This window comes from Lepidochelys kempii, chromosome 6 (assembly GCF_965140285.1).
Source record: "Lepidochelys kempii isolate rLepKem1 chromosome 6, rLepKem1.hap1, whole genome shotgun sequence".
Classification (NCBI taxonomy): domain Eukaryota; kingdom Metazoa; phylum Chordata; order Testudines; family Cheloniidae; genus Lepidochelys; species Lepidochelys kempii.
This window is the reverse complement of record NC_136385.1, coordinates 36,297,962-36,317,080: the sequence shown is the minus strand read 5'-3', so window position 1 is coordinate 36,317,080 and position 19,119 is coordinate 36,297,962. Positions and strand designations below refer to the sequence as shown.

The window sequence follows — 19,119 nt, the reverse complement described above, 5'->3', positions numbered from 1 at the left end:
TTGTATAAGATTCTTGTTGAATTCTGTGAAAGAGAATGCTGTACACAAAGGAACAGCAAAATCAAGACTTACCGTTAAAAAGGCAAAATAAGCAAAAAACCTGAAACATTTTCCTTGCTACATTGTACTCCAAAAACTTACTTTATGGGTTTAGAATTTTTTCAAAAATTTCATCCCAGAGATATTTATGTTGTGCAGCTATAAGCCTTTGCAATACAGGAGTTGCAAATTAAAGCAAGTTAGAAATAATAGTGATAGCATGAACTTTAACAATGCTGCTTATGACATTTAAGATGACAACCCTGACATTCAACACCTACTAAAATCTATTGCAAACGTTCCCCACATTCCATCAATTGAAGTATTAACAAAAAATAAATAAGACCAGGAAAAAAGTTAACAATTGTACTCACTTTTTAATAATTATTTTCATTAATTAAAAAATACGTTACAGGTTTTACACCCTGATTTGGAAACGGCAGATTATGCATTCCCTCCACCACGAACGGCTTTATCACACTCAAAAATGCTGGTAAGACACATTATTTCTGACTTTGTAATAAATAGAAAAACATTAAGTTTTTAGAATTAGCTTCTTTTAAGAAGCTAGATTTCTGTATTTACTTTTCTCTATTCAATATATGTGAGGAAGAACAAGTTCTTTAGCAAGAAAATACTATAAGTATTCACTTTTCTTAAACAGAAATGACATGAAGTACAAGTTAGAAAGTAATCTACAGATTTATTATTTTCCATTAGTTCGGTATGTTGAAAGAGAAATGTGCTAAATCAATGTTGCCAAGGTAAAGGGCACTATAGAAGTGCAAAGTATTATTATTGCTATTATTGAACTAGACTAGAGCTCTTTAAATGTAGACTTGGGAGGTAAAGAGTATTTTCCCCCTACTTGAAATTTTGTTAAACCTGCAAAGAATGGCTAGTTGTCAGTTACGTAGTTACTTTGTAGGCTAGAATTTTTTTAAATGAAAACTTAAATTCCACAGGATTTAAGGTGATGGGGGGAGGGGTGTTCATGAGAGGGCAATGTACAGCCCCATAAACTATTCGCCACAGGTTTGGAAGCTTGAGCTGGAGACTGTGTAAAACCAGTGAGAGAGAGCCAAACCAGAAATTACTATGCATCACTAAGATTTCCTAAGACCAGTAGTTCACAAATAAAAAAAAACAAAGAAAGAAGAGGAAGAATCAATGCTGTTGGAAGTGAATGAGAACTAAATATAGAGGAGAAGAGCGAAGTAAGAGGCTGAGAGTGCTCCAGAATGCAAGCTTCCAGTGACGGACTTGAAAAGGTGGTGTCAACCTGGAAATCAACATACTTGCATTCACTTATGAAATTTGATACCACCATCTCAGGAAGCCATTACTACAAGACAAAAACCTGATTAGAACAGTGAATAAAAGAGAATTTTGTTTGGAAAACATTGTCAGCTCAACTCTTTAAGAAAGCCATTCTGTGTCTAAAAAAAAAAAAAAATGATGCCGTAGGTTACCTAGCAGCTACGGCAATGGTCTGACTATATGAGAAATAGAGATGGGACTCATTAATTTTATAATAAAAAAGGAAACTAAGAGTATATTTTATGTTTGTGCATACGCACGGTATATTTATACACTACAAAGAGAATTCTAGCTTCTTAACGTTGCATTGTGCTCTGGTGAACATAAACTTGGAGGGAGGAGTATGTAATGCTATCTAAGACATAAAATGGAACTCTTTATTAAAGATAAAAATAGCATAACTTCACTCAGATGCTGCAGTATTTTTCCTGGTTTTTTATATTTCTTGTTTCACCTTAAAAGATCCATTTTTCAGCCCTGAAGTCAAGGTGAAATCCTAGCTCCATTGAACATTGAAGCCAGGATTTCACCTTCTGTGGGTTGTCTTAAATTGGTGTAGTGCATATTACAATATTGATGCTTTCAATCCTGTATAATTTGTGTCTAACATAAGAGAAACAGACCAATAAATGTTTTGTGGTGGACACCTGTGTATATGACTTCTATAATTTGTACAAGTCACTATAAACTATTTGGTGCTAACTGTGGTGAGCAGTCTGGCCCTGAAATAAATAGTGTATCTGCCAATAAGAGTAGCTTTTATTGAATCCTAAATTAATTTGTAAGCGGAGAGAACAACACTGAACACATTCTTAATGAAATTCAGGGCCATCATCTAAAAAATAGTTGTTCTTTATAGAATCTTTAGTGAAACATAAAAGTCTGCTTCCAAAATAATCTATTGAAAGATTAAATCTTGATGTCATAGCTTAATAATTTGATTCACTGTGGCCTGGAATTCATTTGTGCTTGTATTTTTCAAATCAAAGGTCATATTTAAAGTTCATTTGAGACTTATTGTAAAATTGAAGTCCCAGAGCAACCTGCAGGTTGGCTGCAAGAAGAGTGATTGTACTGAGAGTCTGGTCTTAGCTGAGGTAAAATGTACTAATCTAAAGTGACAGAAGGGATTGGTAGTGATGAGCATAATGCTCAAACTAAATAGCTAACTAACACACACGTGTATACATAGTCACTCTACAATTGGGCTGCTACCCTGCTGTACTGTTTTGGATATTGTCTGAGAAAACAGATTATTCTGTTTTACAAATGTTTGTGACATAGTTTAATACTTGCAGGGGGGTATGGAGGTAGGAGGAAGTTATAGAAGAAAAGTGTTTTACACCATATTTAATCATCATTTCAGGATAAAGAAGTACGGGCAATTTTCCTTAGATTGTTCGCACAACTTTTCCAAGGATACAGGTCATGCCTTCAGCTGATCAGAATTCATGCTGAGCCAGTTATACATTTTCACAAGGTAAAAGAGAAAAAAGGTTGTCTATATTTAGTGAATATTTCACATATGATTTGAATTCGTATCAGTCTCATATACTTGCTTTCTGAACCTGCTTCAAATACACAATCTTGGAATTTAATTGTGTATCTGACATACAAAAGTTTCTTTATATATGATATGATAAAATCATATCATTCTGATATTACTGAGGCGGTACTGTACAATACAGTTTAACAGGCCCATTTACTGTTGCATTTACAAACAGATTTGTTTAAGATGAAATCCGTAGCAAAGACTGCATGTTAATATTTAAAGTAAAAAAAAAACAATTTTGGAAGTAATTAATGGATTTTAAGAAATGTTTACCTATAGTTAAAAGAATCAACTTAATGTGTACTAGACTTATTTTGTATTTTGCCTTCCAGAAGTTTTATTGCTCAAAGAAAGCAGATTTTTGAATGATTTTTAAAAGTGTGTGTGAGAGAGAGAAGGGGAGAGAATGTTCCAGTTCCAATACCTTTTATTTTATTCAACAAAGAAAGTTTACAGCTATTGTCTCTTAAAACACTTTGCACATATTATAAGCAGAAGAAGGTTTAAGCTATTAATATACCTGGAGTTGATTAAATTTTCTATTCGTTTCCATAACTTTTCAATTATACAGTGACCAATCCCTCTTTACATTCGCTGCAGGCGGCCTTTTTGGGCCAGCGAGGCTTGATTGAGAATGACTTTCTCACCAAAATTCTCAATGGCATGGCATTTGCTGGTTTTGTATCTGAGCGAGGTCCTCCCTACAGATCCTGTGATCTCTTTGATGAGGTAAAAATTCTGTTCTGTATGATTATGTTATATTCAAAAGACAGTTAAAATATAGATAAGATGCTTCTGTATGTAGAAAAATGGTAATTGAGAAACTTCTGAATCTTAATATATTCAAATAAATATGATTACTAAAAACATATTTTATAAATTATCTAGCAGCATATGATCTTTTAAGGGCTGATGCATAAATGAGGATACACATGAAGTTACTGGGACAGTCACTTACCTAAAGTTAACCATGCGTGTAAGTCATTGTAGGGTTGTGGCCTAATTTCTTTATGGTCCCATTTGGAACTCTGTATACTGATAATACCTGCTAGTACAGAATTATTTTGAATAATTCAATTATATTTTTAGAAATATCTTGCAGAAGTAAAACTTTTGACAAATGTTAATAAATTAAATACACACTTGACAAAGGAAACTGAGGCAAACATCTTCTCTTGTACAACGTACAATGGAATCGTCAACGTTCCCACTGCTAGAGCTGCAGTTTTTAAATTCTTGCCTAAAAAGACCAAACACAGTAAATTTTTCATTCAAACTTGCTGTGCTGTTTAAACTTGAATGTTTTATACAATACTGATATAGCTCTGTATTACTTTTATGTGGAAGGTTCAGAAACACAGCATGCTGTATTATAGATGTTAAATGAACACAGGAACATTATAGATGTTAAATGAACAGGAACACAGATTTACTGCACCAGAGCGGTCTTAAACTCCATCAAGTCTGGTATCTTGCCTCTGGAGCTGTGATTTGCCCTATGCCTAAAGCTTCAGAGAAAAGTGAATACTCCTTATAATTCACCTAGGAAATGGTGCACTGCTTCCCAGAAGCATAAGAGATTTTTGAGTGTACAATTTTCTGTACACCTTTCCGTTTAAGATGAATATTATGTATTTTGTGTATTAGCAACGTTATTTTAAGGTGATTTTTAAACATTCTGATATTTTTTTTAAGTTGGTAGCTTTCGAAGTGGAAAGAATTAAAGCTGAGGAAGGTAACCCACCAAAAATGATGAAGCACGTCAGAGAGCTTGCAGAACAGCTGTTCAAAAATGTAAGTTTATTGTATCCATGTATGTACTGTACTATAGAATGCATCAGTAATTCTTTACTAAACTAACATGGTTTATAGCCTGAACAACTGAAACTAATGACTCTTCGTGGTGGTCATCTTTGTATTTTGGCTAAAACCTTTGAAACGTTAAATTGTATTATACTCCAACAATTTACAACACATGTTGAAGTAAGTTCAATATTATTGTTAACTTTCCTTCAGCCGGTGCACTCTAGCCGGTGCTCTTCTTAGTTAACGTGTATTACTTAATGCTTTTAAGGTTTCTTTGTTACCTCTAGTATAGCCTCTCCACATCTCCCACCAACTCACTGCCTCCCAACAACTCTATGCTCCTCAAACCCAGTGCCCCCCATTCAGCACAAACTCTGTCTTCCCTGTGCATGCTTCCCTGGGGGAGCCCTGCTTCCCAATTTGCATCCATCCACCAAGTCTTGTCTACTCCATTTCTCACTCCCACCCCCACCCAAAGCTGTCCCATGCACATTGTATGTTTTTCAGGACATCATCCTCTATTGCCTCCTGCCTCCATTATACTGACTAATCCTTACTTCATCTCCATGCTGCTGCCCTAACAACCCATGCTTTTGGCTGGTCCGGTATATCCTATGCCCTCCCACCCAAGACTATCCATATCCCCTTCTCCATTAACCACCAGTGTTTCTGGCTTAGCCTGTGATCCTCCAAACCACCCACTACCTGACAGCTTCTGCTGTCTTTCCTGCCTCCAGCATGTTTTTTACAACCAGCATCTTCTGCTCCCATCTCCTTTGCAACCCCCTTCCCAGAATTACTTTCCACTTTTACACTTTCTCTTAAACATGGAAATTCAAACACAGTAACTTAAAATTAAAGGTTTTTTTCAAGTGAATTTCCTTTCAACCTGTAATCTCTAAGGATCAAGGAAATTGCCAGTTAAAGTGAGATTAACATCCAGAGGTTATCCCAAAACTCTGCAATCTGTGACTTCAGTAGGCTTTGGTTTGGTAACTCGCAGCACACAAGTCACATCAATAGCGTGCACACAGGATACTTGTTCCGTTTTCAATTCGCATTGTGTGAACATAGAGCAGTGGTTTACTGTCAGCTGAGGGAGTAGTGTTCTCGGGGGGATATCCCTTGATCCTTTATTTCATGGTTGAGCAGTGTGCATCATTGGACTGTTCTTGCTGTAAATTGTGGGATTCAAAGCAGAAGCCAGGTAGATTTTTTTTTTAAGCCCATATTTCTGCTGCCTGCGCCCCAGACTTCCTTCCTGTGTGGGCTAGCACAATTTTCAAATTGCTGTCTGCCAGTATGGACTCACTAATGCTCAGCTCCACTATCGTGGCAAGCGTGAATACACAGAGGCTGCTTGGACTACATTACAGCATTCAAACCCAGACACATTCAGCACTGGACTTTCCTTGCCACACCATCAAGCAGATGCTGCGGGTCCAGGAGAATATTCAATGCAGCATCACTGGCTCCTCCAGCAACAGGACAACACTGGAAAACTGTTGCAGCAAGCTGCAGATGCTGAGTTGTTGGAACCAAAGGATCGGTTCAAGTGTCAGCACCATTTCTGGGCCCTGCCAACCTATGTAAAATGGTGGGAGACATTCATTCTGCATTAATGCCATGGAGGTTGGGCCAGTTATTCAGGGAGACCCCACTTTTCCTCTGATTCCCTGGTTAATGAAGCCATCCACAGGCCACTTGGTGGTTGAGTGTGTGTTTGGTCATTTGAAATGCAGATAGTACTGCTTATGGAATCATATGGAAGTATCAGGAAAAAAAATCCCCCAACCATTATAGCTGCATGTTGTGTTCTGCACAATATCTGTGAGACCAAGGATGATAGTCTTAGCAATGGGTGGTATGCGGAGTTGCAGAGACTTACTTGGTGGTTCAAGCAAGCAGCCAGGCATCCCGTAGAGAACACGAACACCCAGTGGAATATTGTCAGGGATGCCTTTTCTTCATATTTTGTGTCTTGAGGTTGACAATATGTGGACGTTCAGCTGCTAATCTACGGAGGCAGGTTGGGATAGCTGTGGGTAGTGCAATATTGTTTATGGTGATGGAAGGGGGGACATTGCCTATCTACTTCTGTAAAACCAAATTAATTATTTTAGCTTTACTTAAAGGATTTTGTGTATTACATACCATGATGGACCAAAATGGATTTTTAATTATTTTTATTAGAAACAACAGTAACAAAGCCAAAAATAAAGGTTTAATTGAACTGATGGATAAATAACACCTTTTTATTTGAACATACATTTACCAAAACAGTTAACTGACTAACCATCAAAAAGAAAACTTTTATATAAAACAACAGTGCAAACCAAATAATTCAAACTGGAAAAATAACAAGGTTGGAAGAAGGGTTTAAAATTGCAGGCTCATGTTCCCTCTGCCTCCTCCTATATGCAGGGTACTGGGGTTGAGTGCTATGGCTCAAAATTTTCATGTATATTGCAAGGCTCAAAAATGCTGACTCCCAGGAGCCAGTGTTCTTAGTGGGCAGATAATGGACCTGAGTGGAGAATGGCGTTTGGGACATGTGTTGGGTGGGGAGGAGTTGCTGTTGGTCCCAGTAGCCAGTATTGTCCAGAGGCTGAAGGACATGCTGGGTCCCAGTTTATGGGACTACATGGCTTGCTGGTCTAGCAGGAGCACGACCTTCAGCCTCTGGACAATACTGGCTACTGTAAAATGTCCATGAGTTGCCTCTGTATCTGCTTGTCTTTTTCCATGCTCTCCTTGGCCATGGCAATTGTTTTCCTTGGCTACTGCCACAATCTCCTAGGAGAGCTACATTTCTTTCTCTTTCTGGATCATCATGTACTGCCTCCACCTCTGTCAGTGCAGTTTTTCTCTGGGACTCTGCTATGAGTTGACCAAACATCTCTTCCTGAGTCTCCTTTTTTGCCCCCTTAGGTTGGCTAGCCTCTCAACAGTAGATAGAGGCTCTGTCCTTGGTGGTCTGGCTATTGCAGGTGCTGCGGTAGTGTGTGTGGGGAAAACAGTCACTTATTGTTCATATTCCAGACAGGCCATGATAGGACTTTTTTTTTTTTTTTTTTTTTAGTATGTGTATGTGACTTTACAGTCTGCTGCATATGCAATTTGCCACTGTGGCGCGGGGGATGAGGATGGGGGGGAGTGGGTGGAATTATGCTCCAGTTTTGGTTTTGCAGTTTTGTTTGTGCATTTGAGTTGCATCTGTGAGTTTGGAGGGGTTATGGAGGGCATCTAGGAGGCCAAGCCAGATAGTAATCCCCTCTGCATCCACATTAGGCTGCCCTGACTCTTGATGACATTACACAGAGGTGGGTGATTAGGAAGCAGAGAATAGTCTTATTCAAAAAGCAAAAGGGCAGACCAGAAAGAGACGCATTGAAGTTGCTCACCAAGATGGTCCTCACAGAGGTGCTGCAAGAATTGAAGAACTTGTGAGCTATACTGGGGGGATGAGCATGCAGCCATTCCCTATAATGTGTGAACCAAAATTGAGCAGTTTCTCAGTCTTAAGTTCTTCTACTTTATCTCCATTGCAGACATAAAGTGCAAAGAAAAATAGATAGAGTCCTGCAATGATTGTCAAGTAGAATGTATGTTACAGGACATTTAAATCTCATCAGGGAAAAGTTCTGTTTGCACCTTTACCAGGCGTGTGATGTCCATGTAAACTATGAACACAATCAAACTTCTTTCCCTCTAAATATTGTCTTAATAAACTGTTTCACTTTGCACAAATAATTTTTTCATTATTTGAATGTGCTGCAGGAGGGAGGGTGGGGCAGAGGCTGCACCTGCGCCATGCTGCCAGCTGCCATTTCAGGCAGGCGAATAGGGCAGGACAGATAAGGGAATGGGAAAGGAAAACAGGCAAATGAGTAAGCGCCCTCTCTGCCACGGTCTTGAAAACTATCAATAGTCATGGCTTTTGCATGAGACAGGCCAGTCGCTCATGTGCAACAGCCACCATTCTGAAAATATTGGTGGGGGGTGTGCCAAACAGCGTGGGCCGAGGGAGGGAGGGCAGGCACAAGGGCTGGATATTTGGAAGGGCTCCTAGCTCACGTTCATCTGAAATGGCTACCTCCGTGGGGCACTTGGAATAGAGTGTAGAAAAGCAATATAACACAATAATAGTAAAAAAAATTGGAAGGATAGGTACTTCCCTTCCAAAGTTACTTCCAGAGAATCTGTCTCTTCAGTTCTGGCCTGGGTTTCTAGCTGGGACCTGATCTCAGCCAATGCAGGACAAGAATTGGGGTACTTTGCAGCAGGGTATTATTGTGGCTGCATTTCCAACTGGCCAGTGTCAGGGTCCTAAGTCCCCAAAAGATCATTGTCTCTCAGGGCACAGCTCCTCTCTGCCATCCTTCCCCACCCATCCTCCAGCAGGCCTTGCTGATTGTCCACAGTGGGCAGGAAAGTGTGGCCAGCGGGCTCTACATGGTGTCTTGGACAGGTTATGCTATAATTGTGTAGGATCGTGCAAGTTCATCATAAAATGGAGAGGTCACATGCCCCTTGCCGAATTGTATCCTTTTGTCCCCCCCTTTCAATGTACTTACTCCCAAGTTGCTTGATCTTTATCTGGCATTGGTTGGCATCCCTGTCATGGCCCCTCTTGGACATTTGCTTGGCAATGTCCATAAAAAGGTTTTTATTCAGGTAGCTGACCACAAGAGCTTTCTACACTAACACTTCTCCCCAGATAGCAATGAGATCCAGGGTCCCAGCACAGCTTCAAACAGCTGGGCACAGCATGTTGTGGGACTTCTGGAGCGCTATTGTGGTTGTATCACAAGAATGCTGATACGCTCGGATCCAGGAACAAATGGGTGAATTCTGGCTCTCTGCCAACCTTTATGAGGGAGGAGGGGATGTCCTGGGAACTTGACATCAGAGTCAGGGGAAGGCACGCTGGTGGATAGGCAGGTCAGTAATGATTGACTTGCAAGGCACTGTTGGAAACATGGGGGAAAAGTGGTATGCAGCAGTTTTGTCCACATGAGCAGTAGACCACACTAATTCAATTTGCAGCAAAACCTAATCCATTTGGCAAGAGGACTCCAGAGTTCATGGCAAATGTGGAGTGAGTGCACAGTGATGGATTATGTCGTGTGTATGCAAACCATTTTCAAACTGCACTCACGGCATTTGATCTTCTTTTAAACCCCTGTGTAGACAAGCCCAAAGCCAGGGGTTCTCACAAGAAATTTTTTGGTGGCCTTAGACTGCAGCCACAAACTCCTGCTGGTGCCTCTGACAATTTTTCTTAAAATACTTAATTAACTTTAGGAAAAACAAATAAATATGCACATATCCATGTCCAAATCATTGTAATTTATTTATGTTGGGATTTTTTCAGACTCAATAATAAAAATAATGTACAGTTGTCTCTATCCTTTACTGGACCTAAACAGAATAGAAACAAAATAAGGTGCTTTGCAAGTTCTTTTCTTTTTTGTTGTTTATCTTGTTTTTTTGGTTGCTAGTTTGTTTGTTTTTTAGACTTGCTAGTCTGCTCCTATGAAAACTGATATTTGTAGGTTTATTAATACCGCTTTTCACAGCAGACTTACTCAGCCCTGGCAAGCCCGGGGACAAATCAAGCTCTGAATGGAGAGGTGGGTAGGAAGGCAGCTGTGGCCAGGGCGATGGAGGGCTGGGGAAGGCGGGGCTATGGACGATGGAGGGGAGGGTGGTGAGCCCGGGGCTGGAGCCCAAAGCCCCGTGGCCAGGGATTGGAGCCCGAAGCCCTGCAGCTGGAACCTGAAGTCCCATGGCTGGAGCTGGAAGTCCAAGCCCCACTGCCCCTCGGAAAGAGGGGAACTCACACAGGCTGCCTGCTCCTCTGGTGTTTGTAGCTCCAGAGGGGGGCAGGGTCCAACCCCTACTGGTGGCCCCAGGGAAGGGTGAAAGCTTTGCTGCCCCCTCCTTCACCCCTCTCAGTCTCTACCCAGGAGGCTGTGGCCGCAAGAAAAAACCCTGGTGGCTGCATGCGGTCTTGGTGGCCACATTTGGGAAACGCTGCCCTCAGTGCATGTGACTATTTAGACAATACTTTTAACATTTCTTAAAATGGAGTGTCAATAATCCATTTTAGTCTAATTTATGAGCATAAATATTTTTAAATCACTGACCTTATAAAATTACTCAAACAAAGTTACCACCAGTGACAAACTGTAGTTAACAATTAAGTGATATTCCTCAGGCTGTCATGCATACAGCCACATATTTTAAAATCTGAATCTATTTAAATAGAAAGCATCATGGTGCACAACATACATTCCGAAAGTTACACAAAGGGTTCCCTGGTGTAATCACTCTGAACCTCCCAAGGCATTGAAGGGATTAATTTGACAACTGTTCCCCACTATTTTTATGTAGTGAGGTAGATCAGTTTAGACTTACATTCCTAATGATTTCACACCTGGAATGGCATAATACAGGCACTTATTCTGAGGAATTTGTGTAGTATAAGGCTGATTTTCCCCATAATTTAAGTGGGGGGGGTCATAATGTGAATCTTGATTATTTGATTTTTGGTAGACAGAAAGATGGAAACATTTTTCTACCGAATAAGTGCTGCACATTATCTACATTTATCAGCATGCAGATGCTATTCAAGACTTATTTTTTAGAAACAGAGAATCCGCATTAGTAGATTAATAACTGGCATTGATTTTCCACATTGCATAATATCAAAACCTACGGCTTGAAAAGCCTTCTCAGATGTAATTTTTCAAGGTGCATGCTAAAGGATTAAAGTGCTAGCTAAGAGGACCTTCAATCATTTAGTCTGATGCTGGATTGACAGACTTTACAGATAGAATTTCTCTACCCAGAGAACAGAAGAACCTTCATATATCTTTTCATAAAATGAAATACATAAGCAGCCATCAGCTTGTGTTGACATTTGGTTACTACTTATCTCGGATGGATTTAAAACTAGTGCCTAAGAGGTGAAAAACTGAACTGGATATCACACTTCCCAACTTCATAGCCATCCAGTTCCGCTTCTTTGTTTTTTTAAACTTTTTGCAGCAGCTTTTAACAGGACCTCCTCTGTCATGGTAATTGTAGAAGACTATGGGAATGAAAGACTAATGATACTACACTGGAACAATACTTTCAAGGCAGCCAAGTTTGATAAACTTGGCTGGAAAAGTGAAAATTTACCATTTTTAAAGGCTGACCTCATGATGATGTTCTCTTAACATTTCTTTACCAGAGTTATAACATGACACACATGTTGTTCTAATATAATATGAAATACACTGGCATCTTCTGAAAAAATGATACGGGGTATAATTTGTCTGTTGACTTTCCTGCTGACATAGTAAGTATAAATAACCTCCCTTGGAAGTATCTAAGAGATTAGGATTTGGCTAGAATACCCCTATAGAGTATATATGCTCCGTGTTATTGCTTATTACCTTCTAGACATCTCAGGATTGCCCAGTACTCCCTAGTTTGATTTCATTGAGAATTTGTCTCAATAAAGCTAAAGGCTGAATTTTACTATTTTCCCTACAAAGGGTCATATTCTTTCCTCATGCCCCATTCAACACCACTAGACTCAATGAGATTGTATATCAGAAATCAGGGTAGAATTTGGCTCTAATTCTTTAAGGAATATAGTTGGGTTTAGATTTTCCAGTGTGCATTATTTTGTATTTACCAATGTTGAATTTCATCTGCCATTTTGTTGCCCAGTCACCCAGTTTTATGAGATCCCTTTGTAACTCTTTGCAGTCAGCTTTGGACTTAACTATCTTGAGTAATTTAATATCGTCTGTAAACTTTACCACCTCACTATTTACCCCTTTTTCCAGATCATTTATGAATCTGTTGAACAGCACTGGTCCCAGTATAGATCTTTGGGGAACCTCTCTCCATGGTGAAAACTGACCTTTCATTCTTATCTTTCTGTCCTATCTTTTAATGATCCATGAGAGGACCTTCCCTCTTATCCCCTGAGGCTACACAGACCCAACTGGCTTGAAAGCACAGGCGATCCAAGGGTTAGGCTCATTAAAGCTGACTGGTGACCATCCACTGACAGGGGGACTCAGCCAGGGATGTAATAGTGGCCTTTCCTTTCTGTCCAGGTAGCTGAATCTCTCTCCAGACCCTCCACATTTCTCATCTTGACGACTGCAACATTGTCATCTCTGACCATGAGAAATGCAATTTTGTACAGTTTGTATCCATTTAAAACGCAGCTGTAAACTTCATTTTCATGGTTCATCACTTCAACCATTCCACACCTCTCTTGCATCCCTACAATGGCTCCCCCTTTTCCACCGTATGAAACACAGAGTAGTCATTTTCATTTTTAAGTCCTTCATGGCTTATTCCCCGTATCACCAGTTATTTTGTGTACACTATCGAGATATCAGTTCCCATCTCTGTTCTGCTAATGATTCCAGCCTTCGTTGCCAATTTCTTAAATTTTAAAACAAGCATTTTACACTCTCTCTTCTGCTCCCCCATGCATGGAAGGAGCTCCTCTGAAACACTCATAAAGTCAGCTCATTGCCCTCTTTCATATCCCATCTTAAAATTCTCCTCTGCTGTGATGCATACAAAGAATTTGTTAGTAATTAGGCAACTGGTACATTTTGACTGCTCTTCTCTTTCTCAGTAATATTGCCTTGTTGCTACCTTGTGCTCCCATGTTTGTTTGGTGTATCCACCAGTTCTCTCTTGTCTTATATGTAAACCTCAAGCTCTTTGTGTTTGCACAGCACCTGATACAATGCTATTAATACCAACCATGGGAGAAGTCTTCCTGAAAAAAGTAGGGTTATACATTTACTAAGAGTAGAAACCTCACTCCAGAGGCAGAACACACAAGTCTGCATGTAAGAGACAGCACTGATAGTGGTACGGAGAGATCCCAAGACAGCCTACAGAGCTACAGCAACCAACCAGATATCCTGAGTAGACAGAGCAGTTATAGAAGCCTAGTACATGATTCCGCTGCAGCACAGCACATAAGTGTTGAGACTGAGGCCAGCCTCATACTGATTACATACTGATTACATAGCAGCTAATGTAGAGATCATTCTAATGGAACAGATAAATCAGTGTTCTGCCCTGTTCTGAACATAAAGTTGCACAGGTTTTTCTTTTTTACTCAGAAACGATCTCTTCCTTACAATTTGCGGTGGGGGGCAAATGGGTTTTCTGGACTGAAAAGTAAGTAATAAAGACAACAGAATGGTGAATGAAATATGAATGGATGTGAATTGGCATGTCTTTAACTACCTTTTCTGAGTCCAGCATTCCTGAATAATTTAAAATTCTTTTCAGGGATTGAGTATATTCAGAAATCTTCGCAGCTATACATAATGCTCCACATCAGTCTAAATGAATTTATATTAGCACAAGGCTTTTTACCCAGGCAAAAACTATTAATACAAAAATATTAACATTTGCATTGAGCCAGGGTTGCAAATCTTAGTTTCACCAAATTTTTCTTAATATCATATCACCATCCCTACAAGTGTTGCTTATAAAACTGAGGGAAGATTTAGATACATTTTGTATAAAAATAAAATCACTTGAGCCCCAGTGATGTTTCAGCTGAGCTGCTTTAAGGACCATACATAGTATCCAAATTAATGTTTAAAGATTAGGCCAATTTCCATTTTCTTCAGATGGAGAGAATGAATTTGTTATACTTGAAACTAGTTTTGCTTGACAAATAATACTTAGATCAAAGCATTTCAGATCAAGGGTGGGAAAAACTTAAAAGGTTTTTAGGATTAAGAACTGTAGACGTTTTATTTTTAAGTTGCAGTGTTCCATAAAAAGCTCTAACACAATTTTGAAATAATATTGTTTTGAAGCATGTTTTTCTAATTAAATTAATTACTTTATAGCTTATGCTTTAAAATAATTTTAATTTCATCACAGTCCATTGGTTGAAGGGCTGTCATTGGTCTTGGTACTCTTTATCCTCTCTGTTTCAAAAGGAGTTGACACATGATGTCTTTTCTAGGACTTTGACTTGGTGACCGCTAAGGCATGAGGCATATGCAATCCTAGAAATGTAGGGCTGGAAGCAACCTTGAGAAGTCTTTTAGTCCATCCCTACATGCTTATGCAGGAAGGAGTATACCGAGTTCATCCCTGACAATTGTTTGTCCAACCTGTTCTTAAAAACCTGTAGCAATGGAGATTACATAATCTCCCTTGGTGTTACCTATTCCAGAATTTAACTACTCTTATAGTTAGAAAGTTTTTCCTAATATCGAACATAAATCTCCCTTGCTGCAGATTTTATTACCTTCAGTGGACTTGAAGAATAATTGATCACTGTCCTCTTTATTAACAGTCCTTAACACATTTGAAGGCTGTCCCCCTATAGTCTTCTTTTCTCACACCTAGTTTTTTTAAGCTTTCCTTATAGATTGTGTGGGAGACATTTACTGATATTTGTAAATACCAAGGCTCAGAGAGTAATTGGTTAGTGAGGTGCAGAGGAGGTGGTCAAGGTCACCATGTTGTACTGCATAGCTTTTGTTTCACTTAGTTTCATGGACCTACCCCGGCTAACTGTTTTAAATGATTTTGGCATCCATGCAGACAATAGCTGTACTCGGTTGACTCAAGATCATATGTCTGATATTTGCCTTTCCCATCCAGATTGGGGCTCTATCCGTATAGGTGGCATATTCTTTAGATATTGGTTTTGAACTGAGTTTTTAGGAGGTTGAAAAGTGTCCTGATATGGTCCAATCAACTTCTTCTGTTTGACAGTAAAACATACTTTTGCCCCTATCATGGGAGAAGACTTATTTTACTGGTCTACTCAGGAAGATTGAATGACCTGATGGTACTATCTAGTTTTCTAAGTGTAAATATGTTACAGCTGATGTCCATGCCTATCAGTATCCTCAGAGTTCTCTCCCTATATGTCATCCTCAAAGATGGTTTTTATATCCAAATTATCTGCAAAAGATGAACCATCTGGGATGAAGATGAGAGCTCCAGTGGTAAAAATCACAATCCAAGTCTGATTTCAGCCTAGAGGGATTTTAAGGTTCTTTGCCATATCTATATTGGAGGCATAAGGGAGATAGTCTCTCTCCCCAGGACATTCTTAGTACGTAGAATTTGGTTTCTCCCCCATCAGAACTAGGGTCTGTACATTTTTAAGGCATGATGTAAGGCCTCTCTCTCTCTTCTTCCATGCTTTTGCTTAATTAAGGTTGATTTTAGTGATGGGAATCCCATAGTTTTGCAACAGTACAAATGTCTTCTTAACACTTTGTACAATGCTCAGAAACTTCAGGCACTTTTGTAAGCAAAAAATGGTTAAATAAGTAACTATAAGAGTAATGTAAAAATATGAGGAGAGGAAAATTTAGGGTGAATATCACAAAATATTTGTTAATGGTAATAGCTGTTACACTGTGAAATAGCCTTCCGAAAGGACATAATGAAAGTCCTAATCTCTTGAGTTATTTAAAACTGAAAAAAGCAAAAACCTTGGAAAATATTCTTTAGGGAACCATACTACGTTAATTTCCATTGAATAGACAAGATGACCTCTAGAGAGACACGGTGGGTGAGATAATATCTTTTATTGGACCAACTTCTGTTGGTGAGAGAGACAAGATTGTCCAAAATAGTCCAATAAAAAATATTACCTCACTCACCTTGTGTCTCTAATATGCTGCGACTCATATGGCTACAATTATACTGCATACAAGATGACCTCTAAACTTTTCCATTTCTCTGATTCAAAGACCCTATGTCCCAATTCCCTGTTACATATCTGTTTTGCTACTGTGGTTTTGGCCCTTCTTTTCTTCTAGTTGATTTTTTGTCCATCTCCTTCAAGTTGTGTCTAATGCATACAGTGAGCTGTAGAGCCATATTGAGCTTCTCTGCAGATAAGAGTTTAGTAGCTCCAGAGACATGCCCACTGATGGAAACCTGGTGAAGTGTGTTACACAAAACTGCATTTTCACCATGTAAATTTTATATTTATATATTGTGCTCTTGAAATACTCCTTCTCCTGACTGTATAGAGAAACTCTGCAAAACCTGGGCATGAAAGAAGCAAGGAAAATCCAGTCTCTGCAACATAATGGTCAGAAACCAGATAGTTTTGTACCATAGACCAAAAGAACTCTCTTATCAAAGTCTTCATATTGATGTTCCTAAAGCACTCCCCTTTCTAACTCTCTAATTTATATATTGTCTGCCACAGACACTACTCTACAAAAAGAAAAGGAGTACTTGTGGCACCTTAGAGGCTAACCAATTTATTTGAGCATGAGCTTTCGTGAGCTACAGCTCACTTCATCGGATGCATACCGTGGAAACTGCAGCAGACTTTATATATACACAGAGATCATGAAACAATACCTCCTCCCACCCCACTGTCCTGCTGATAATAGCTTATCTAAAGTGATCATCAAGTTGGGCCATTTCCAGCACAAATCCAGGTTTTCTCACCCTCCACCCCCTCACACACAAACTCACTCTCCTGCTGGTAATAGCCCATCCAAAGTGACAACTCTCTACACAATGTGCATGAGAATCAAGGTGGGCCATTTCCTGCACAAATCCAGGTTCTCTCACCCCCCTCCAAAAAACACACACACAAACTCACTATCCTGCTGGTAATAGCTCATCCAAAGTGACCACTCTCCCTACAATGTGCATGGTAATCAAGGTGGGCCATGTCCAGCACAAATCCAGGCTTTCTCACCCCCCCCCTTTTTTTTTTCCCGGGGACACACACACACAGACTCACTCTCCTGCTGGCAATAGCTCATCCAAACTGACCACTCTCCAAGTTTAAATCCAAGTTTAACCAGAACGTCGGGGGGGGGGTAGGAAAAAACAAGAGGAAATAGGCTACCTTGCATAATGACTTAGCCACTCCCAGTCTCTATTTAAGCCTAAATTAATAGTATCCAATTTGCAAATGAATTCCAATTCAGCAGTTTCTCGCTGGAGTCTGGATTTGAAGTTATTTTGTTTTAAGATAGCGACCTTCATGTCTGTGATTGCGTGAACAGAGAGATTGAAGTGTTCTCCGACTGGTTTATGAATGTTATAATTCTTGACATCTGATTTGTGTCCATTTATTCTTTTACGTAGAGACTGTCCAGTTTGACCAATGTAAATGGCAGAGGGGCATTGCTGGCACATGATGGCATATATCACATTGGTGGATGTGCAGGTGAACGAGCCTCTGATAGTGTGGCTGATGTTATTAGGCCCTGTGATGGTGTCCCCTGAATAGATATGTGGGCACAGTTGGCAACGGGCTTTGTTGCAAGGATAAGTTCCTGGGTTAGTGGTTCTGTTGTGTGGTATGTGGTTGTTGGTGAGTATTTGCTTCAGGTTGCGGGGCTGTCTGTTAGCAAGGACTGGCCTGTCTCCCAAGATTTGTGAGAGTGTTGGGTCATCCTTCAGGATAGGTTGTAGATCCTTAATAATGCGTTGGAGGGGTTTTAGTTGGGGGCTGCAGGTGACGGCTAGTGGCGTTCTGTTATTTTCTTTGTTAGGCCTGTCCTTTAGTAGGTAACTTCTGGGAACTCTTCTGGCTCTATCTATCTGTTTCTTCACTTCCGCAGGTGGGTATTGTAGTTGTAAGAAAGCTTGACAGAGATCTTGTAGGTGTTTGTCTCTGTCTGAGGGGTTGGAGCAAATGTGGTTGTATCGCAGAGCTTGGCTGTAGACGATGGATCGTGTGGTGTGGTCAGGGTGAAAGCCGGAGGCATATAGGTAGGAATAGCGGTCAGTAGGTTTCCGGTATAGGTGGTGTTTATGTGACCATTGTTTATTAGACTGTAGTGTCCAGGAAGTGGATCTCTTGTGTGGACTGGACCAGGCTGAGGTTGATGGTGGGATGGAAGTTGTTGAAATCATGGTGGAAATTCCTCAAGGGCTTCTTTTCCATGGATCCAGATGATGAAGATGTCATCAATATAGCGCAAGTAGAGTAGGGGCTTTAGGGGACGAGAGCTGAGGAAGCGTTGTTCTAAATCAGCCATAAAAATGTTGGCATACTGTGGGGCCATGCGGGTACCCATAGCAGTGCCGCTGATCTGAAGGTATACATTGTCCCCAAATGTAAAATAGTTATGGGTAAGGACAAAGTCACAAAGTTCAGCCACCAGGTTAGCCGTGACATTATCGGGGATAGTGTTCTTGACGGCTTGTAGTCCATCTTTGTGTGGAATGTTGGTGTAGAGGGCTTCTACATCCATAGTGGCCAGGATGGTGTTATCAGGAAGATCACCGATGGATTGAAGTTTCCTCAGGAAGTCAGTGGTGTCTCGAAGGTAGCTGGGAGTGCTGGTAGCATAGGGCCTGAGGAGGGAGTCTACATAGCCAGACCATCCTGCTGTCAGGGT

General features: G+C 40.0%; 1 protein-coding gene across 6 annotated transcripts in view; it reads left to right on the top strand.

The window, feature by feature from the left end:
• The window catches only part of SBF2 (SET binding factor 2), a 553,544-nt gene that overhangs the window by 337,518 nt on the left and 196,907 nt on the right, over positions 1-19,119 (top strand). For all 6 annotated transcript variants that reach the window (XM_073347556.1, XM_073347555.1, XM_073347560.1 and 3 more), the window contains exons 10-13: positions 455-532; positions 2,726-2,839; positions 3,512-3,640; positions 4,607-4,705. In XM_073347556.1, the coding sequence (XP_073203657.1) occupies positions 455-532; positions 2,726-2,839; positions 3,512-3,640; positions 4,607-4,705 (420 nt within the window). The remainder of the gene's footprint in view (positions 1-454; positions 533-2,725; positions 2,840-3,511; positions 3,641-4,606; positions 4,706-19,119) is intronic.